This window comes from Talpa occidentalis, unplaced genomic scaffold, assembly GCF_014898055.3.
Source record: "Talpa occidentalis isolate TD23 unplaced genomic scaffold, MPIMG_talOcc4v2.1 talOcc4.15, whole genome shotgun sequence".
NCBI classification, from domain to species: Eukaryota; Metazoa; Chordata; class Mammalia; order Eulipotyphla; family Talpidae; genus Talpa; species Talpa occidentalis.
The window spans coordinates 21,051,597-21,074,385 of NW_023601543.1; the positions used below are offsets into that span (position 1 = coordinate 21,051,597).

Genomic DNA, 22,789 nt, shown 5'->3' on the forward strand with positions numbered 1-22,789 from the left:
CCCCAACACACCGCCAAACAAAAACTATCAGTATGGCGGATGACATTCGAGGTTCTTGATGACCCTCTGATGTGTAAATTCTGGCCAAGCGGGTGTATGTTTGTAAGCCTTCCTGCTCTTGATGAGGTGGCCGGCAGTACTTGTCTATTTTATACTCGTTTATTCAAGGTAACGGGTCACGGGAGGGTCGGCAGACCAGATAAATGGCGGCCTCTAAATCGCTGTAACTTCGTGCGGGGGGGTGAGGAAGCCTGGGTAAAGCCTTGGAAACGTCTAGAGCAACCGCGCAATGGGATAAACTTCGGCGGCAGCTTTGCCGCACGAGAGGGGCGGGGCTACTCGAAAGGGTCCTCAGAGAAGGGATTGGCCCTGGGGGGATCGAAGGGGCGGGACTAATCCATTGTTGCCATTGGTCCTGCGGGCAAGTTGAGGGATGGCAGGGAGGGGGCGGAGCCCGCGAGGGGAGGCAATTGGCTCCGGGAGCGCCCACCGAGGGGAGCGGGCAGGCTGGCGGGCAGGCGAGCCCGCAGTCAGGAAAGGGGAGCCCGCGGCAGGGAGGCAGCTGCGGGGATCTCGCCGGGGCCGCAGCAGGGCGAGGGTGCACGGGGCGTTGGCACCGGGGTGCGCGCCTGCGTCGCCGACCTGGATGCGGCGGGGACGCTGCTGCACCCCGCGCTCTCGACGCGAACCATTCAACAGCTGGTCTCGGGGGCAGCGGTCGCAGGGAGCGACTGGGCTCGTGGACGGCTGCAGTGGCGGCGGCTGGGAAGAGGAAGCGGCGACCGGCGGCGGCGGCGGCAGTGGTCCCGCTACCCTGGCAGAAACCGGAGTGGAGACGCAGCGGTTCCTTAGGCTCTGGGTAAATGCCCTCCGCCCTGCTCGCAGAAAAGGCAGCCACGTCCCGCTGCGTCTCGCCGGCTAGCCTCCCGGGCCTGCGGGAGTTCTGGTTCCAAGCAGACAGGGCCACGCGGGCACGCGGTGGGGATTAGAGAGGGGAGGGGCAGGAGACCCCGGTCCTCCGCGCGCCCCTGGAAACCGTGCAGGTTTTCAGAGATGCGCCTCGAAGATTCTTGCCCTGGTCCTCCCCCTTCGCCCTAGACCTGCCGCACCTCCACTGGCCCTGGCACCGCACTAGGGGGCGCTCCGGCCTCTGCTCTAGCCGAGGTCGCTGGGGTCCCCTGCCATTGCTTTCTGCCAGTGGGAACTAAGGGTGCCCTCTCCTGTTAGACCCACGCGGTAAGGGCCTGGGCGCTGGGCTTCCCCCAGCTCCTGCTGCACTATTCCAATGAATCGTTAGCTGGGCGCCACCGCTCCGGCTTCTCTGGCTTCAGAGACTTATCAAGACTTATCAAGCGTGAGGTTTCTGCCACGAGTGGACTAAGACCAGTTCCATTCTGGGAGAGCAGACCTCGGGCACGGGGTCCTGAGCTTGATGTGGGAGTCAGTGGAGCCAGGGGAAGAAGCAAGTGGAAGCCCACGCTGTAGGAGAAACTGCTATCCCCGGAAAGTAGGGGAATCACGTTGTAGCCTAGTTCCTTGAGAGCCACGCCGTCCTTCCATGTCGTCTGTAGCGTTTTATGCTTTTATTGAAAGCCAGCCTCTATGAGAGAACTTTTCAATGGCACTAACTCTGAGGAGGAACTTGTACTGAACCACTGCGTTTCGGCATGGGGCCTAACTCCCTTTGGGCCTTTTCATTTTCTCTGTGTTTTTTTTTCTTTTTTTTTTTTTTAGATTGAGAGTAAGATCTCAAAGATCATGCACATTTTGCGCCGTCTTACATCCAAATTTTCTGTCTGCCTCTGGTCTAACTTTGGAAATTCGTGCCGTTGAAGCCTGCAAACTTGTCCAACCCATTGGACAATTTATATTGTCATATAAATTGATACCTCTCAAATTATGGGTTTTGTTCGCTTTTTAAAGAAAGTGGTACTAGTCACGTTCTTCTATGCCTGCTTTTGCTTGTTTGGGAGGCAGTCCCTCAAAGCATGGAATACCTTATAGAAAGGTATTTTTACTTTTACACCAACTCTTGCTAAGCACAGAGAAAAGTAACAACTAAAATAGGTCTGCTGGCACTGGTGGTCCTAGAATGCCAGCTAACCTGTATATTAGAGAGTGGTGGGGTCGACCTAAGATGGAATAACATCGGGAGAGTGGAAGGATAGGCTCTTCAGAGGCCATTTTGTCTCCTGTAGTGGGTCATGGGTTTTACATTTACTCCCAACCAGAGATCACACCTGCATGGTGGCCCATTTATCAGGTTCCCCCCATCTGACACTCACGTGAGGAGAGAGGTATTTGCCTGGCTTTGTGTATCATCTGTAGCATAGAAGAAAAGGTGAGGTGCACAGGTTTTGGAATGCAAAGGTAGTGGCAGTGGCAGTGGGTAGGGCTTATGAGAGAGAGAGGAGCTTGTTTCAAATGTTGAGACAGCTCTCTCTACCTCTGAGGCTGGCTGCGTGTTCTCCCCAGCAGGCATTGCTGTGTTTGCTAGAGGAAGACACTTGTGCTGAGTTGTTTAGATCCATGGTTCCTGGTGCAAGACTCTGATTTGGTGTCCCTGTGGGTTTAGAGGAGCTCTCTGTTCTATTCAGTGTGCTTCCGGAACTTTACAATGCTTTGCAAATAGGGAACTGAGGTAGACTCATGTCTGGGTCCCAGTCTGAACAAATATGGGCCATGTGGAATCCAGTGGTGCTTTGCTATGAAGAGCCAGAATAAGGCCTAGAGCAATTACAAGAGCGGAAGGTCAGCTGTGCTAAGAAGAGCCCACATGAATTTGGCACTTACTGAGGGTTGGCTATGAGCATCAGTTCATTTAATCCTTGAAAAATTAGTGCCTAATAGGTTACCGCTATTATCATCTTCTGAAGCGCTAAGAGGTTAGGTGATCACCCAGCCAGTTGATAGTAGAGGTGAGATTTGAATCCAGGTCTACTTGATATCAGCCCTGGAGCTAGGAAGCATTTTACCTTTTTTTTAAAAAAGATTTATTTATTTACTTATACAAGCACTGGGTACAGTCAGAAGTACGGGAGGGCGAGAGAATTCACCAGAGCCACAGGGGGGAACAGAACAGGCAGACTGACGAAATACACTGCTGAGGGGAGCAGCAGGCGAGGCACAAGGGATCTGTCACACCATGTGGGACCCTCGCTGGCGGCCGGGGATCGAATTGGCGCTGCAGAGGCTGCAGGCACCTTTGTAGTCCAGTGCTCAACCGCTGCGTCACCAGGGGAGGCCAGAAAGCATTTTATCTTTTATTCTCACAGAGGTATCATAATAGAGGTGGGATATGAGCAAGACTGAATAAGACTTTAAAGGCTGGGTGGGACTTATATAGGGAGAAAGGACATTTGGCTTAGGCGCTCGACAATTTTGAGTTTAAAGGAACTCAAGGAGGACCAGCCCAAGTAAAATGGGGCATAGACACAGGCTGTGAGGTGGGGTAGAGCCGTGTTTTGGAGACCCTCAAAGGGAACTTCTGGGTTGATATAGTAAAAAGGGGGAGATGTTGAGAATTTTTGAGCAAGGAAGAGCAGGGCAAAGCCAGTACCAATTGCTTGGAGCACCTACTTAGTAGGTCCCTGAGACATACCCTGCCTCATATGCTTGCCCAGCTGTCAGCATATTTGACTCTTGTTTTCAAATTTCCTCAACCTTTGGGGAGTACCGAGTACATATGGCCCAACAGAGTCTGGGGTTTATTGCGCTGAAGAAGTAGGCTAGGGGAGGGGCTCTGGGTCAAATTCAGCCATAGGTGGGTGTTCTCCAACCTGCACAATATTTTAAACCACCACAATATTTTAAGCATCCATTGATGGATGAGTAGCTCAAGAAGATGTGGTCTACATACACGATGCAATACCACGCAGTTGTTAAAAAGAAAAGAAAAATATCTTAGCATTTGCAACAACATGGGCAGACCTTGAGGGAATTATGCTTAGTGAAATAAATCAAAAGGAGAAAGACAGGGCCTCCCTGGTGGTGCAGGGGGTTAAGTCTCAGCACTGTGAAGCAATCTGCAGCTACTGCAGCACGAGTTTGATCCCCAGCCAGCCAGGGAGGTGACCCACATGGCACAGTGGATCTCTCCTGTCTCGCCCACTGCTCCCCTCAGCAGTGTATTTCATTAGATCCACCTGTTCTGCTTCCCACTCTGTCTCTGGTGAATCCTCTCCTCTCAACCCCCTGCACCTCTGGCCTACACCCCATTTCTTCTATGCATAAATAAAAAAATAAATCCCTTTTTAAAAAAGGAGAAAGACAAAGACCATGTGATTTCACTCATGTATGGAATATAAGGAAATAGAGAAACATTAAAAAACGAAAACAAACCCTTAGACTCTGACAACAAAATGGTAGTGACTAGAGAAGAAGAGGGTGCAGGGTGGGGGTGGAACAGGCAGAGGGGTCAATGGGATGGGGGTGGGTGGCGATTAGAACTTCGGTGGTGGTGTGGCACATACAGTTGTTGAGATGTGAAACTGTATACCTGAAACTTACATGGTATTGTAAACCAATATCACCTCAAGGTTTTTTGGTTTTTTTTTAAGCAATTGAATTAGGGGTCACCATTGAAAAACCAAAAGATCTCAGTAAAGGTCAGGTTTTCCAGCTCCTTTTGAAACCCCAGAAGGCTTGGTGTGTGTTTCACCAGCAGGGGGCTGTACCATGCTGACTTCCTCAGTTGGGTTCTAAGAGCACCATGTCCCCCCAGTCCTGGGGCCTCTCTGACTCTGTGGACCCCAGACCCCCTACTCTAGGAAAACAAGTCCCACCTGGGAAGACTAATTCAGGATTATCCTCTTGTCATACTGTGTAATTAGGGAATTGTTGGACATGGAGCAGAATCGACTCTGAAATGCAAATGATCCACACCAAGAAATACTTTGAATGACGTTGAGGAAGGGCTGATGGCTAAGGACTGAGCAGTAGCCACCGGTGGCGGCTTTCCTCTGGATGGGGGTGGCGGGTGAGCGGTGGGAAACCTGGTATGCCAGGGTCCCAAAGGGACATTCTAGCCGGCCTTGCTGGTCCTTCGCCCTTCTCTTGGACTCAAGTTTTCTGTTTGCAGACTACTCAGTACGTAGAAGATTTGACTCGGTACATGTAAGATCTGGGTCAACGTGATGAAAAGAATGCAGGGGGCAAAACCGCACAGAAATGAGTACCTAAAATGTAGCATGTTAGACAGGTTAATCTGGAAGTACCTGAAGGCACTACATACTGTTCTAGTGGACCGGAATAAGCCATTTCAGTGTTGTCATTTGCGGTGAAGAGTTCTTCACTGTGTGGGTCTGTCTCTGTGCTGCAAGACTTTTAGCAACTCTGGTCCCTGCTCACAAAGTGAGAGTGGCGTCCTTTCCAACAGCTGCTCCTGTGACCACTGCATTCAGCTGTTCATATGCCTGTCCCACACTGGAAGGGAGAGGTACCAGCACGTTTAAAAACCACTGAAGCCTATTCCCAGAAATTCTAACACTCATTTCACAGGAGTGTTAAAATCGTTATCACTTATCTGTGGCCCAAATTATCTTAAGTTTCTAATGACATTCACCATTTTCTTTCTCAGACTCCAGTTAATTGTCTTTCTCTTTCTAGACTCAGTTCTTTGAGGGTGATTCATCGCTGTAGCCCCCCAAGTGTCTTAAATGGAGTAGTCGCTGGTAAGTAACCTTGTTTGGTCTCCTGAGTTCACTGATTAATGCTAATAGCCCTGGGAACCAGAAAAAACACACCAACTGGCATGGTCCTTTCTTTGACGTTAGGTGCTATTCTTGGTATTTCCAATAGGAAAGTAACACCTTTGAAATGTAGTTGATGAGCAAAGTCTCTGTCTTTGGTAAGATTTGGTATGAAGTTCCAAATATGTGCCCGGCACTGTTCTGGGCTCAAGATAAAATGGTGAGCCAGACAGAGGCAGTCCCTGCCCTTGTGGACTAACAGACTGGGGGAGGTTTGAGACAGATAGAAAACAGGTTAATAAATACACATGGCAATTTGATGTCTCAGTGTTACAGTGAAGATCGAATGGGTTTATGTGCTACAGTGAGACAGGGCGGGAACAATAGTATTTAAGATCGCGTTTGGGGAAGGCTTCTCTGAGGACATAATATTTAAGCCAAGCCTAGAAAATGAGGAGCCAGCTATAAGAAGATCTTGGGGGGCAGGCGGAGAGAGCACTTCAGTCAGAGAGAACCAGAAGTGCAAAAATCCTGAGAAACGAACTTTGAGGCATTTGAGGAGCAGTAACCAGGCCGGTGTGTTGGGGTGGGGAGAACAGGGCAGGAAGGGAGAGGGTACAAAATAAGTTTAAAAAGATGACTGTGTGCCATGTCTTGAAGGTGAGCAGTTTGTATTTTGTTCCAAGCATTATGGGAAGCCACCCAAGAGTTCTGAACAGAAAAGTAGCACTATCTGCATTAAGGCTTAGAAGAGACCGTTTAGGCTGTTGTATACTGTGGTGTCTCTGGGGATGGGTGAAGAGAGACTAGTTAGGGGTCTGTTCTGATAATCCAGGTTAGGGGTGGCGGGGGCACAGACGGGGGTGGAGCGGGAAGTCGGGGGAGCTGTGAAGATGGATGTGGATTTGGGATGTGAACTCAGGGTGGAGTCAAAAGTACTTACTGAATCTGATTGAATCTGAGAGGAGGGGGCATAAATCCGAGTCTTGAGCCTGAGCACCCTAGTGGAGGGTGGCTCTAGTGAGGGAGATGGGGATCCCTGGGGGAAGGGAGCAAGTTTGAGGTGGAATGGAAATGTAGAGTTTGGAAATGTAGTCATTTGGAGGATCCAGTATTGGCTTTATTCCTATTATCTCAACTTGCTAGGTTGTGATGTGAATGAAGCATTCAGCTTCGAGACATTGACTAGGCAGTTGAATATCAGTATAAAGGTTGGCTGGAGTTTCACTCTCTTAAAATTAAATGGCAAACTAAAGCTGCTTTAAGTCGCCATTATATACCAATAAAGGTGGCAGAAATGAAAATGATCTGAAGTCAGCAGGGCTGCACGGGATTCAGGCATGGCAAACTGACTTAATCTTGCAGCAGAGCGATTTGGCGATATGTAAACTTATTCCTACCCTTTGACATGGTAATGTTTTGAGGAAATAATTTTTTTAAGGATTTGTTCAGAGATTTCCATACTGATGTTCTCTCTCCTATCCTATGAGTAGTATAGAGTAGTTATGGCACTCTTTGGGAAAGAGTAATGCTCTTTATTTTATTTTATTTAAAAAAAAATATTTATTTATTTATTTGTACACGCACTGGATACAGTCAGAAGCGCAGGAGGGTGAGAGAATTCACCACAGCCAGAGCAGAGAACAGAACAGGCAGACTGACAAAGTACACTGCTGAGGGGAGCAGCAGGCGGCAGCAGGAGAGGTCTGCGCGCCATCTGGGACCCTCGCCTGGCAGCCCGGGATCGAACCGGCGCTGCAGAGGCTGCGGGCAGCTTCGCAACCCAGCGCTCAACCGCTGTGCCACCGGGGAGGCCCGAGTAATGCTCTTTAAAAATTAACAATGATGGCGAGAATTGTTGGAGCCGCCAGGTTGTCCTCGCTGTTTCTGTGGCATGAGGTGCAGGGAGGATTTTGGAAATTTAAGGAGCTGGTGCCTGATGGAGAATGTGGCACCCTCGGCCACAGTCTCCCAGAGGAAGCAGAGAAAGCACCGGCTCCCCATTCTTTTTAAAGCAGGTTTTCCAGCCAGAGACCTTACCTTCCTCTAAAAGCTAGTGGCCACTGACTCGTGCATCTGAACTGTTTATTGCTTGTTCATCGATTAGCAGAAGACCCCAGAACAAATGCTTGTGAGAATAAAAGTGGGATGGTTAAAAAGGATCTTAAACCTGCTGTAGCAAAGGTAATTCTAAGGAAGAGCAAAGGTTAGAAGTCAAGGAACACATTTTTCAAAAACAAATGGTATATATGTTATTTTAGGTAGTCACGTCATGAAAGCATGTTTATGGATCAATTAGGGTTGTTCATTATATCAACTAGTAGGACCTCCTTGATGGCCTAGGGGGTTAAGACTCAGCACTATCATGAATAACAGTTCGATCCCCAGCCAGAAAGCTAACCCACATGGCGCAGCAGGCCTCTCCAGTCTCTTCCTGCTGCTCCCCTTAGCAGTATTTCAGTAAATCCTCCTATTCTGCCCCCCATTTTGTCTCTTGTGAATCCTCTCACACCTCTGGCCTACACCCAAGTGCTTCTATGCCAAAAAAAAAAAAATCGGCTAGTGGAGGGCTGTTTGTATTTTTTTGTGTATTTTTTACTGGTATTGAAATATTTCAAGTAAACACATAGGCCTATGTAATTTTTTTAAGAATTATGTTTCATTCATTTTTAAGTGGTGTCTATTTTGCTTCTATATAATTGCCATTAAATTCCATTCAATTAAATTCCATTAAATTCCATCTAATTGCCATTTTACATATCAGAAATGAAATCTCACTATACAAAGTAGTTAACTATATTTCTTTGAATTCATTTTAAGAGTTTTGTTTTAGCCACAATTAGCTATGGAATTAATTTTGTCTCTTAAAATAGACAACATAGGGCCTCCCCGGTGGCGCAGTGGTTGAGCGCTGGGTTGCGAAGCTGCCCAAGGCCTCTGCGGTGCTGGTTTGATCCCCGGCTGCTCCCCGGCCACCGGAGGAGGGTCCCACATGGCGCGCAGACCTCTCCTGCCGCTCGCTGCTCCCCTCAGCAGTGTACTTCGGTCCCTCTGCCTGCTCTGCTCCCCACTCTGGCTCTGGTGAGTTCTCTCACTTTCCCGCGCTTCTGACTGTACCCAGTGCTTGTATAAACAAAACAAACAAACAAATAAATAAATAAATAAAACATGCCTCTATTTAAAAAAAAAAATAGACAACATACTGTCAAATCTAGGTGCATCTGAAATATGTTTAACTCTTTAATACCTTTGCATAAGCAAAGCAAGTGGACTTTTGCCTAATGCTAGTAGCATATAATGGCATGATTTCTCAACTATAAATATCAGCAATGTGCTTTCAAAACCTCTCTCTCCCCCCAAATGAAAAAAATACATAACAAACTGACTTAACTACAGAACAAATTGACGTAACTTCTTTAGTTTAATTAAATATGGGAGTTCCTCCCCCCACGCCACCTCAGCTTGAGGCATTCTTCAGAAATTTGCTGAATATCATTCAATAATATTTTTCACTTTTTATTTTGAAATAGTTCTAGATTGCAACATGAAGTTGCAAAGATACAAAGAGGTCCCCCAATGACTCATCTTCAGTGATTACAATATCATGAGTACAATATCAAAATGAGGAATTAGCTGTAGGTAATTCTGTACCTTTTTATCACGCGTAGATCCCATTAACCACGACAGTCCACATAAAGAACTGTTTCATTACCACAAAGATCTCTGCAGTGTTGTCCTTTTTAAATATACACCCCGCCCCCTACGACCATCCCTCGCTCTTGTACCCTTCACCACCTTTAAGCCCTGGTTACGACTACTGTCTTCTTCATCTCTATAATTTCCATATTTTGGTGGAATCAGACAGGATATGCCTTTGAGGGATTTTATTTTCCCACTCAGTGTAAGGTCCTTGAGATCCATCCAAGTTGTATGAGTTTGTTCCTCCTCGTTACTGAGTCATAGCTCATGGCATTTATATTACTACAGTTTGTACAGCTTTCACCTATTGAGGGGCATTATGATTACTTGTAGCTTTTGGTTATTACAAATAAAGCTGAGATAAACAACAACAACATAATAGTAATTGGAAAAGGCAAATCCTCAGGGAGGGGGACTAAATATGTAAAAATACTACAGATTTCCTATAGAACTTTATATATAAAACTTCTACAGAAATTTTCTATAGGCACGAAAATGGAGACGTGTGTTGACCCTATCCATATCTGGAGTTGAGTTAAAACGACACCAGGATGGTCCACAAGTTTACCTGTGTAAATCTCACATACTTTTCATGCCAAAAATTGTAAAATGTACAGTTGTCTTCATTTTTAAAAATCACCTTGTCCACTTTTGACCTCATATCTCTTTCTCTCTGGCAGTGTTCTCTGGACTCAGTGCCACAGCACAGCCTTGTGCCATTTTCACCATAAGGTATTGGCTAAGCGCATAATCTGTGGGGATTTGTATTCAAATAAGTTTACCTTGGGATTTTAAAAAGGTTGGGAAAAAGCACAGCTCTGAGAAACTGCTTAGTAATGCAAAGCCCCGTTCAGTGTAAAGACTGCTTCTCCCCTGTAGGTGGCGACGGGGGGGACTGAATTCTGTTGGTAATTTTCAGATTCTGAAAATAAAACTCAGAAACAAAACACTGGTGACTTTGTGATATGCATTTTCCACAAAGAGCACTCTGCCTATTCAGTGAGTAAGTTAAAAATACAGAATACACTCAGCCGCACTTCTTTAAATCCCGAGAGCTTTTTTTTAACGTGAAGAAGTGAAAGTAATGAGAATTAATTCTAAATTAATTAATTATAAATTAATCCAAGGTGTAAAGCTGCCTGGGTGCCTGGGAATGTCTGCAGAGAGGCATTCTACAACAGAAATGCTCCTAGTGCTATAGAAGGGGACAAAAGACTGGTCAGACAGGTCTGCTGACTGCTCCGTATAATTTAAAAATTGGCTCCCTCCCCAGCTGTCATGGAGAGACTCCTCACTCCCAAACACGCAGTTATGTAAACGTATTTGCATAGAAAGACCTATCCCAAACTTTTCTTTGGGTTAATTTATTTTAATTAACCTCAGAAATACTTTTGTTTAACATTTCATAGTTCCAAATTTATCAATTGCTGCATGGCTGCGAATCTCCAAAAGTTCCTTCCTTTCTATCCCCGGAACCCCAATAATCCCTTTAGGACCATATTATTTTGGGAATTTGGTCATCTGGAGGGTCTTATATGGGCTGTATTCCTATACTTAGATTCCTATACTTATATACTTATATGGGCTATATTCCTATATATTCCTATGTGATACTGAGTGCTGTTCACATTAACAATGTGATTTAAATGTTTTTTAAAATCAGAACACATGGTTAGCCTCAGTTTTTAAAATGCTCAGGATAATGATGTGTTAGAATACACGAATGTTCATCCATGACTTCCTGACTAAAATGCCAAGGAATATTTCTATTTGGTCAAGACTCACTGGGACTCGGTACTAGCCAGGAACTTGGAAATTGGCTGTTGATTTGACCCAAATACATTTTGATTGCCCTGCCGACTATAAATATGTTGCTATAATTTTATACATCTTAAATGCCTGCAAAATGAAATATCTTCGAGGTTCCAAAGCCTGGAGGAAAAAAGAAAGGCAGCAATGAACTGCTTTGAAAGAGGACATTAAATTGTGCAAATAATCCTATTTTTTTCACTGTTATTTTAAGAACTCCTTAGTCCAATGACCTTTGTAGCACTGACACTTGTTAGAAAAATCAAGAGAGAATTAAATGATGGATACTTTCCTTCTGGCTCAATGCTTTTTTTTAAGATTTATTTTTATTTATTTATGCATACAAGAACTGGGGTGAAGGCCAGAGGTGCGTGGGCTGAGAGGATTCACCAGAGACAGGGTAGGGAGCAGAACAGGCAGATTGACTGAAATACACTGCTGAAGGGAGTAGCGGGCCAGACTGGAATGGTCTGCTGCACCATGTGGGTCAGCTCCCTGGCTGGGGGATTGAACTCGTGCTGCAGTGGCTGCCTATAGCTTAGCTTGAGACTTTAACCCCTGCGCCACCAGGGAGGCCCTGGCTCAGTGCTTTTAAATTTTAAAATTGTCTTTCTGATCTCACCTGAGATGGATCATAGGAGTATCTCTAGTGTCTTCTGAAATGAAAGAAGGTATTGGAATGCCTTTGGGTGCAGAATAAATTGAATTTACACTACAGGTTAAAACAACCATTTTAGGTTTGCGACTCCATCTCAAAACTTTTTTCTTTTCTCTGTTCTCTTATTCTAATGTTCTTCAGTAACGCTTGTTAGCAGGTATAAGAAGGAAGGAATATGAGGTGGATAGGTAACTAGAGAAAGCAGGCATAGTCTCTTGAGAATCTCTAAGAAATGTTCTGGCATTGGGAGCATGTCGAGTGAAATGCTTTGGTAAAGCTATGTACACAAGACTCTGCTGGAATGCACAGCATGTAAACATTATCGAATAACCAAAATTTTTGAAGGGTAGAGGAGCTCTTGTTTGCCTCTGCAGAGGTGTTAAAGAGTAAGTGTTCTCCGTACTGTTGCTTTTGATCACAAGACTAGAAGGGAGCCGTGTGCTGTACAGGGCCATTGGGGAGGTCACAGGGGAACTTAATGGACATGGAAATAGTTAAAACCTCTTTTTAAATTCAACTTTTTGATAATGCATGGAGGCCATAATTATGGCATTCCTTGCCATCAGATTTGGTTTATACTAGGCTCTTAAACCTTCGTTGGATAAAGTATCTGCGTATGACAGTGATTGGTGAAAATGAGGGGAAAATTGCTAACGAATTCTACCATTACTGTCAATTGAAGCAGACATATTAAGAGGAATTTTAAAGGGCAAATTAGGTTGTTCTGAAGAATCTATTTTAAGTCATAGCCTTATAACTTGATCTAAGCAATTCTGCCTGTCTTAGTAGATTTACTGATTAATATAAAGAAATATACATAGCTAAATAAATGAAATAAAATTACTTAAAATGGATTATTTTGAATATTTATTTGGTTTAAACAGGGTTTAAAACAGGGAGAAATATAAACTAAGCCTGGGGAGAAAAACACAAGTCCTTTTAGACCTATTTTCAAGAGCAAAATAAGGCCGTATGCAGCTTTAACTAGATTCAAGGATTGGCATATGTCAGCTTAGGGTGGAGAAAGTATGTTGATTTAGAAGAAAATGCCTGTTAAAGTTGAGAATTGAATGTAACTGAGTATTTTCCAGCTACTATGAGTATTTTCCAGCTACATCTGCCTGTTTTTGCTATAAAATACCTCAGTTATGACTTTAACATTCTATAGCCAGCTCGTGGTTGCTAGGGCCAGGGGGAGCGTTGGAAGCTTTGGGGATGATGGGTATTTTCACTACCTTGATGGTGATGATGGCTTCATAGGTGTGTCAGAACTTATCATTTGTACACTTCTCATACATGGGCAGTTTTTTATGTTATGAAACAGTTTATTATATTACGGTATATCAATTATGCTTCCATGAAGCAGTTTTGAAAAACAACCTCTGCAGCCACTGGCAACGCTAGTATCGAAGTGGCCAAGTGCTCCTTCCTTATTCAAGGTCGAATTCTAATCTCCCAGGCTTCAGTCATGACACACAAACTTGGGTTGTGGGTTCATATGCCTATGAGCATTTACAGTGATGGCAGATCGGGGTTTTTGATGGGGAGGGGAGTTGCTATTGTATTACTCAGTTTTGACCCTTTTTCTGGGCAAGTTTGTATCAGCAGTTGTGAATTACTTCCCTTTAATAGTCTATTATTATTTGAGTTTCTTCTTTTATGTTAAAAGAGTTAAAGCATTTAATATAAAGTTAACACATGTTTTTTGTAAAACATTCAAAAATTAAAGCAGTAGGGTGAGTGGGACTTGTGTATATGTGGAAGAGCAAAAATTAACCCCAAAATTGAAATAAATAAAAACCCCAAAATAGAAGCAATAAGAAGTAAGCAAAGTAAAAAGGGAAAGTTCGTTCCTCTCCTATATTCCCAATCCATTTTCCAGGGGAAATTTTTTTTATGTTACATAGTATTTTATTACTTTTATATTATTAATACAGTGGCATGAATTTTAAAATGAAGAAATCCATAAATATCCAATTTGTAAAATTTATTTAAATAAATAAGATATCTTCTGGTTATTTTTTTCTTATGTCCTTTAGATATTTTGCAGTCTCTATTCTATCACATTCTATCATAAATCAATTGACTTCCCTTTACCCATTTTTTTCCTAAATCCATAAGAAATATAATCCCATTACATGCCTATGAAATGGTTGAATTGATGGGGCTGCTTTATTTGTTTTTGATTTAACTTACCATGCTCTAAGGTAAGGTCATAGTCCTCAGAAAAACTCATGGAAAGTGGGGTAATATGCAGACTTCTCAGTGCAATTTTCAGAGCATCTGTTACACTGAATATGATTGTCTCCTTCCCAGAGGAAATATTTTTAACAATTTGATGTACATCTTCCCAGACTTTAGAGAGGTGTGTGCATGCACGAGTGTGTGCAGTGCTCATGCATTTGTATTACCTTCCATTTAGTACTTTATTATATTACATTTACAGAAACAAGATTATATTACACATTATTATCATGAAACTGCTTTTTCTTTTTTTCCTCAAAAATATATCATGGGGGCCTCCCCGGTGGCGCAGCGGTTGAGTGCTGGGTTGCGAAGCTGCCCGCAGCCTCTGCAGTGCTGGTTCAATCCCCGGCCCGCAGGGTGAGGGTCCCACATGGTGCGCAGACCTCTCCTGCTGCCCGCTGCTTCCCTCAGCAGTGTATTTCGTCAGTCTGCCTTTTCTGCTCCCTGCTCTGGCTCTGGTGAATTCTTTCACCCTCCTGCACTTCTGACTGTACCCAGTGCTTGTATAAATAAATAAATAAATCTTTTTTTTAAAAATAAAATAAAATAAAATATATCATGGGCATCCTTCCATGTCAGTAAGTCCAAATCTACCACCTCCCTACCTCCAGCCTTCCCTCCTCTTCTTTCTGTATCCAGTTCCTACTCCTTTACTTCCTCTTCTTCCTCTTTCTTCTTCATTTTTGTTAGTTTTTGGCCTGAGGTCTCCTTAAGGTAAAAGGCATCACAATGGGTATTATTAATAATTCTGCTTCGCTGAGCCAGTTAATTTTCAGTGACCTGGCAGAAGTTGCTGACATTGCTGAAGCATCGAAGCCATGACATTTGTAAAAAGCCTACTTCATGATACACACTAGGACCTTGATATTTTTTAATTTTTTAAATTTAATTTTATATATTTTTTTTAATAAATTTTATTGTTATATTCCCCATACAATTGCAGCCCCCCCATTCTGACCCCAATCCCTCCCCTCCCACCCCCGCCCCCCTAAAAGTGTCTCTGGTTCATAGTTTTTTGTTGATTTTGATTTTCACTTTCTTGTAGTTATTCATTTTCCTGGTCCCTTATTTAAGTTTTCTAGATTCCTGCTATGAGTGAGACCATCCGGTATTTTTCTTTTTCTTTTTGGCTTATTTCGCTGAGCATGATCCCTTCCAGCGCCATCCATGTTGCTGCAAATTGCATGTGTTTATCTTTTTTGAATGCTGAGTAATATTCCATGGTATATATGTACCACATCTTCTTGATCCAGTCATCTATTTTTGGGCATTTGGGTTGTTTCCAAAGCTTAGCTATTGTAAATAGTGCTGCTATAAACATAGGGGTGCAGGTGTTCTTTGGAATTGATGTTTCTGTGTCCTTTGGGTAAATACCTAGGAGTGGAATTGCTGGATCATATGGAAGCTCTATGTTTAGTAGGTCCAGAAATCTCCATACAGCTTTCCACAGTGGTTGGACCAGTTTGCACTCCCACCAACAGTGCAGAAGAGTTCCTTTTTCTCCACACCCTCGCCAACATTTGTTGTTGCTAGTTTTTTTAATATGTGCCATTCTCACTGGTGTAAGATGGTATCTCATGGTAGTTTTGATTTGCATTTCCCTGATGACAAGTGATGTTGAACATTTTTTCATATGCCTGTTGGCTAATTTTATATTTTTAAAAAGATTTATTTATTTATTTATACAAGCACTGGGTACAGTCAGAAGCGCGGGAGGGTGAGAGAATTCACCAGAGCCAGAGTGGGAAACAGAACAGGTAGATTGACAAAATACACTGCTGAGGGGAGCAGCGGGCGAGACAGGAGAGGTCTGCCGTGCCATGTGGGACCCTCGCTGGTGGCCGGGGATCGAACCAGCGCTGCAGAGGCTGCAAACAGCTTCGCACCACAGCGCTCAACTGCTGCGCCACCAGGGGGATGTTTTTTTAAATAAGATCGGAATATGAGCTCTTTGTTCTGGGATGGTAATTTAAGGTGAGTTATTCATAAACATTTACTTTCCAGTTCCCAAATCTGTGAACAACAAGGAAGATAGAAGAACAAATATCTAATTTGTGATTGTTGCTATTGTTCAGAAAAAGGAATTTAAGTTGAGCATCTTAAAGGAGGTCAGTTTTTTTTTTTTTATTTTTAAAAGCAATTGGGTGTTCTTGGAAAAGTCAGAAAATAACTCATGCTTCCTAATCGAGGCGTAGAGAGTCCTCTAACTGGAGAAACAGCTGTGAAAAGAGATTCTAGAGCAAAGGTCACAGATTGGCAAGCAAAGCGAGGCCTACAGATATGTTTAGTTGCATTTCACAATACTTGTAAATTCTTTTCATTGATTGCCAACATCTGAAAATCAGATTTTACATAAGGACCTAGATTTCTGACTTTGCTAGATTTCTGGCCTCTCCAGAATAATAGGAGTATCTGTTCACGGGGGCCTGCTTCCCTCGCTGTGGCTGGAGCTGAGGAGCAGGGTCTGTTTCCATGGAGCAGAGCTCCTGTCCCCTAGGCTCTGCTCAGGATGTTTTGCTCACTGACACCATGTTGTTGTCCTCTGTAGTCATCGAGCTGTGACCTCGCTCTAGAACTTAATGCTTATTTTTACCTCAGTGTGAGATGATTTTAGAAATATGTCCAAAGTACAGTATATCAAACGCTATAAAAAAGTGTCTGACTCATTTCTCTCCACTTTGATGAGAACTTTTATTATATTCCAGGAAAGCAGAGAGATATCACTAAAACATAGAAACTGTTTTTTTTTGTTTGTTTTTTGTTTTTGTTTTTTGATAGTTTTTTTTTTTTTGCTATCAAAAAACATCTAGACTTCATAGATATGAAGTCTATCCACCCATACGAAGGATTTGGGGCACATCCTTCTTATCTTTTGAGATTTTTTAATTTCAGAAAGTTGATGGTTTTTAGTAGTCTCTGTGAATTTAATCTTAAGTAGAAGAAGAGATTGAAGTTTTAAATAAAATCCATTTATATTGATCATAATTCTAAATGAGTGACTAAAATGCATCTATTAAAAGTTCTATTTAAAGCTGCAAAAATTTTATTAAGCCTGCTTTGCAAAAAAAAGAAAATACAGCACAATTTATGAACTTTACTTCTACATCAACATAGTCATGACAAGGTTATATCTAAAATGACTCTGCAATAAGCAGCCTTGAACCTATTTCTTTCTTATTTTAATGATTTCCCTAGGATAAGTGTCTAGAGTCAACGGGTCAAAAGGGATTCTTAGTTATTTTGCCAAATTAGTCTAGAAAAGGCTGTAATTAATTTACATTTTCTCCAGCAAGATATGAAGATGCTTGTTTTTTTTTCTCTTTCTTCCCAAAACTCTCCCAGGAATGGACCTTTATAATTTTTATCTATTTGTGTAAAAACTATTAAGTGGCATTGTACATCTTGAAAGGACTTGAAATTTAAGATGTTTGTGTCATCACTTAGCTACTGTTGCATTATAAGCCATCCCTCAACTTCCTGGCGTAAACAACAACCCTCTATTATTTCTCACAGGTCTGTAGATTGGCACCACTATTCTGACGTGTGATGGCTCCATTTGATCTTGGCTAAACTTGCTCCTGTGTCAGTGGTGCTTGGGGGTCGGACTGGGCTGCTGCATAGGATGGTTCATCTGTCATCACTGAACTTTTTTTCTGTTTGACTTCTCATTCTCTGTCTGACTAGTCCAGGTTTGTCCTCTTGGCCCTGCAAGCTTCCAGGAGTGTAAGGGCCACCTGAAATTTAGAATGAGCTCACGGTAACGGGCTGGGGGAAAATACACTCCGTCAATAGCAATAACTCTGCCATGTTACAAAAGGTGTAGATACAAGGTGAGGTGGAAACTGGGATCATTTTTGCAACTATTCTAACACAACATTCAAATGAAAGCTGTTCTTTCAAGTTGCCATCTTTCAACAATGGACCCACTAATTAATATAATTAGAGCATTTCTTGGAATTGCCTTCTTGGTGGGGGTCATGAATCAACTAAGAATATCAGTTTATTCTTTAACATCATTCATTTTATCCACTCTTCTTGATTCTAGATAACTTTTGATGATTTCTAAATATCAAAGCCATAATAAAAGAATTTCAAAATTGACCTTCATTAAGACTATTTAAAAGAATGTAACCCAGGGGGTCTCCCTAGTAGCCTAGGGAGTAAGTTTCAGCTCTATCACTGCCAAGGCTTGAGTTAGATCTCCAGCCAGGGAGCTAACTCACATGGCACAGCAGACCTCTCCTGTTTCTCCCTCTGCTCCCCTCAGCAGTGTATTTCAGTAGATCTGCCTGTTCTGCCCCCCCACTGTGTCTTGGTGAATCTTCTCACATCCCCCCGCCCCACATCCTTGGCCTACACCCCAGATCTTCTATGTGAAAATAAAACTAATAAATACAAGAATGTAACCCAGACCTTGGAATCAATCCAAGAGAAACATCCTAAAAGGTTTAAAACAAAGGCGATATCACTGGAATAAATGGAGAGCATGATAAACCTGATTACTTTTCATCATAACTGTTTTTGGAGTGTATTTTTTCTGGAATTTTTGAAAAAGCTATGACTTAAGTTGTAAGAAAAAATACCTATTGACTGCAGGCAAATTTGTTGAATATCAAATTAATTGAATATCAAATTACCTTTTCCCCTACAGGAACTTAATGTTGACTCTTACTTATTTTGCAGCATGCAGCAAACTACCTGGATGTAGTTCTTCATTTTGCTATTCGGATGATATTTTTGGAGAAAGAGAGCATGTTAATTTTCATATCATCCCAATTCAGTGTTGCTAGCATCTGGATTTCTAGACCATAATATCTTAGCTCCTGCTTTCGATGGCTTTTGAAAGAAATGCTCTATCAACACACCGCATGATCTCACTTATATGTGGCATCTGAAAAAGCTGGATTCATAGAAGCAGAGAGTAGAACAGTGGTTACTAGGTGTGAGGTATAGGTGAAGTGGGGAGATGTGTATATACTACATTAAGGTTTTTATGGGACTTTACATTTGAGATTAATTGTACAATCAAATGAAGATTTGGAATCTTGGGATCTCTATGAACAAGTCTTTTAATTTTCCTGAACCCATCTCAATTTCCTTATCTGTAAAACAACCAGGAAAGCACTTACTCACAGGTTGCCTTGGGAATCAAATGCAGTACAATAATACTGCCACCACTAATACTAATATTCATAGCTTATGTTTATTGAGAACTTCTTATGTGCCAGGTACTGCTTGAAGGATTTCACATGCATTTGCTCGTTTAATCTTCCCAGAATTCCTCCAATCTCTATTTTTCTGTTAAGGAAACTGAAACATAGTATATGGAAACTATTTGAAAACTGTAAAAACATGAAACAAATGCAAACTCTTGCCTTAATTTTCCTCTCAGGATACTTTCCCCTACCAATTGGACCAAAGTCCAGCAAAACCAGCCCATTCAAAATCCAAAATCCTTAAAAAAAGAAACATAACAACCCAAAATCTTTGTTTTCCTGCACTGGTATGAAAATGTTCTCTTTCACCTTCTAAGGTTTCCCGAAGCTACCATGATGGTCACGGTGGTTTATGATAACTCTGAGGCAACAGAGCTCTGTGCAGCTCAACACCTCTACCTCAAGCCCATAGCAAAACTGATGATCAATGTATTGCTCCCGGAGACTACAGAACCGGTACGACCCTTCTCTAACTGGGAAGTTCTTGACCAACTGAAGAGCCTGATTTGTCCTGACCAGTTCACCACTGTCCGCCTCTCCAAAAGTACAAAGGACTTCATCCGATTCGAGGGCGAGGCTGAGACTCGAAGTTTGGTTCAGATCCTGAAGGCCAAGTTACATGGGAAGATCATTAAGCTAAATGGTTTGAAAACAGACTTAAAAGTCATAGCTACAGATGCCCAGGGAGAGTGGGAGCCCTTCCCCAAAGAAAAGGAGTCCTCTTTGAGTGATGGAGGAGATGAGCAGGACCTTGATAAAAGCCCAGATTCTATCTATTTCGAAGGCTTGCCTTGCAAGTGGTTTGCACCCAAAGGTTCCAGTGGGGAGAAGCCATGTGAAGAGATCCTTCGGGTGGTCTTTGAAAGTTTTGGGAAGATCAAGAATGTAGATATCCCCATGCTTGACCCCTACAGAGAAGTGATGACTGGTGGGAGCTTTGGGGGTTTCAGCTTTGGCTTGCAGACCTTCGAGGCCTTTATACAGTACCAAGAGTCAACTGACTTTGTCAAAGCCATGGAGTCCCTTCGAGGGATGAAGCTGATGCTTAAAGGGGACGATGGGAAAGCTCTTGCATGTAACATGAAGGTAAGATAGCCAGTTTCTTTACTTTCCCATGGTTCAGGTGGTCTGGGGTAAAAGCTAGAAGGAAGCATCTAGAAAAAAATTCTTTAGATGCCACTGGACTCTGATCCATAGCTAATGTAAAGATTGTTGTCAGGAATATATGGATGTCTACGAAGAAAAATAACCCAGCTCTCAGGTATGCTGCCAGTTGTAGCTTTAATGTGATAGTGGTTAAAATCTGGGGCTCTGTACTAGCTTCTTCAGGACATTCAAGGATGCTACATGGCCCTAATGAAACTATCTCATATGCTAATTCTGTTTGACAAGTCACTGAGAAAGAGGGATACACACAGCTTGAATTCACTAGGAGAGCAATTTGCTCCCCTCTTTATACCCTTAGGGTCACAACTTAGATTTTCATGGGGTCTGTGAGGTAAATTGGTAAAACAAAATCCCAACAAGTTTGGATCCTTTCCTTTCAAAATCAGTCTGTCTGTCCTGTCTGTCACATTATAGATGTCTGGTCATCTCTCTCTCTCTCTTTTTAAGTGATTTTCTTTTTCTTTTTCTTTTTTCTTTTTTTATGTACAACAGTGGCTTTTTTTTTTTTTTTTAAAGATTTTATTTATTTATTTATACAAGCACTGGGTACAGTCAGAAGCGCAGGAGGGTGAGAGAATTCACCATAGCTAGAGTGGGGAGAAGAACAGGCAAACTGACGAAGTACCCCACTGAGGGGAGCAGCGGGCGAGACAGGAGAGGTCTGCCGTGCCATGTGGGACCCTCGCCAGCGGCCGGGGATCGAACCAGGCGCTGCAGAGGCTGCAGGCAGCTTCGCAGCCTAGCGCTCAACCACTGCGCCACCGGGGAGACCCTTATTTTTCTTTTTAGAGTACATTGGTTTTACAGCAGATTTGTGGGAAAGGTATGGAGCTTTCTCACAATATCTGGTCATCTTTTTCTTGAAGGCTGCCTCCGCCGGAGAACAATGCAGTTACACGCACCCTTTCTCTAAACTAATCTTCAGTACAAGTTGGACTTTCAACATAAGTAGCTCCCTGTGTGAGAGAAAGAATGTATATGTTTGTGAGAGAGAAAATGTGTGTGTGAGAGAGTTACTTGTGAAACTACTTATTTTAAAATGTACATTTAAAAATTAGAAGCCAGTCAGACAAGGTAGAGCAAAAACTATAAAGATAAAGCAAAAACCGGGCCTCCCTGGTGGTGCAGCGGTTGAGCGCTGGGTTGCGAAGCTGCCCGCGGCCTCTGCAGCGCCGGTTCGATCCCCAGCTGCTCCCCGGCCACCGGAGGAGGGTCCCACATGGCGCGCAGACCTCTCCTGCTGCCCGCTGCTCCCCTCAGCAGTGTACTTCGGTCCTTCTGCCTGCTCTGCTCCCCGCTCTGGCTCTGGTGAATTCTCTCACCCTCCCGTGCTTCTGACTGTACCCAGTGCATGTATAAACAAAACAAACAAATAAATAAATAAAACATGCCTCTATAAATAAAAAAAAAAAAAAGAAAAAAAAAAAAGATAAAGCAAAAACCACATATCATGACCCAGCTTGAAAAAGAAACCTTTACCACTGAGATGGGAACCCACCCCGGTATCCCACCCTCAGTCCTATGTCCATCTACCCCATAAAGATAACAGAAACTTGTTGTTTATCATTGTCCCTCAGGTCTCAATCACTACTTCTGCCTCCTTTTATTTTTTTAAGCAAATTTATATGTAGTGCTTGCATATGACTGCCTCTTTATTTGAGATTTACAATGTAGTTTAATAATCACTATAGTTGGATCTTAATTCTCCTCTGGTCAGTTTCTTGTACTCTTACTCCTAGACAAAACTATTTTTGTCTCTGGTGATTAAATACCTTATCTCAGTTGATCTTTGTAACAAACCAGAGGTGGTATACTCATGTTTCTCAGAGCCTGTGCCTATGTAATGGCACTGTGATGTCACTAGTGACTATGAAGTCAGCGCCTCAAAGGTTCTGCCAAAGAAAATTCTGAAGCCCACAGACTATCTGGCAAGTGAGCCAGAGGCCATGAACAGTATGGCTGCTCTTTGAATCATCATGTTCATATTAGTTTGTCTGTCTGGCCCGGGACACTCCCGGCCAGATAGCAAACTTACCTAATGGAACTTTAAATTATTTGAGGGCAGGTGATGTTTGATACAACTAAACACTTCAGTGAAAAAGCTATCAGGAAGAGAAATCAAGAAAGGCTAAAATTACAAGAACTGGAAGAAGAAAGGAAGAAAGAAAAGAAGAGAGAAGAGGAAGAGACTGAGAGGTAAGGAGACCAACTTCAGTGAAGAGGGTTTTTTAACTCTTGATTTATGGATTTTTCCCTCTTGAATGAGGGCTACACTTTATAGATAACATGAAGGTGGCCCGAGG

The 22,789-nt window shown here is 42.9% G+C and overlaps 1 protein-coding gene across 5 annotated transcripts in view; it reads left to right on the plus strand.

The window, feature by feature from the left end:
* The first annotated feature begins 748 nt into the window (after positions 1 to 748).
* LOC119245531 (A-kinase anchor protein 17B-like) overlaps positions 749 to 22,789 on the plus strand; it is a 30,341-nt gene continuing 8,300 nt past the window's right edge. For 2 of the 5 annotated variants that reach the window (XM_054695585.1, XM_054695586.1), the window contains exons 1-4: positions 749 to 859; positions 5,608 to 5,672; positions 19,637 to 20,405; positions 22,552 to 22,682. In XM_054695585.1, coding sequence (XP_054551560.1) covers positions 19,653 to 20,405; positions 22,552 to 22,682 — 884 coding nt within the window. In that variant the 5' untranslated portion in view covers positions 749 to 859; positions 5,608 to 5,672; positions 19,637 to 19,652. Of the gene's footprint in view, positions 860 to 5,607; positions 5,673 to 10,069; positions 10,122 to 16,123; positions 16,212 to 19,636; positions 20,406 to 22,551; positions 22,683 to 22,789 lie in introns of those variants that run through there. The other 3 variants (XM_054695583.1, XM_037511599.2, XM_054695584.1) reach the window with 3 other exon arrangements.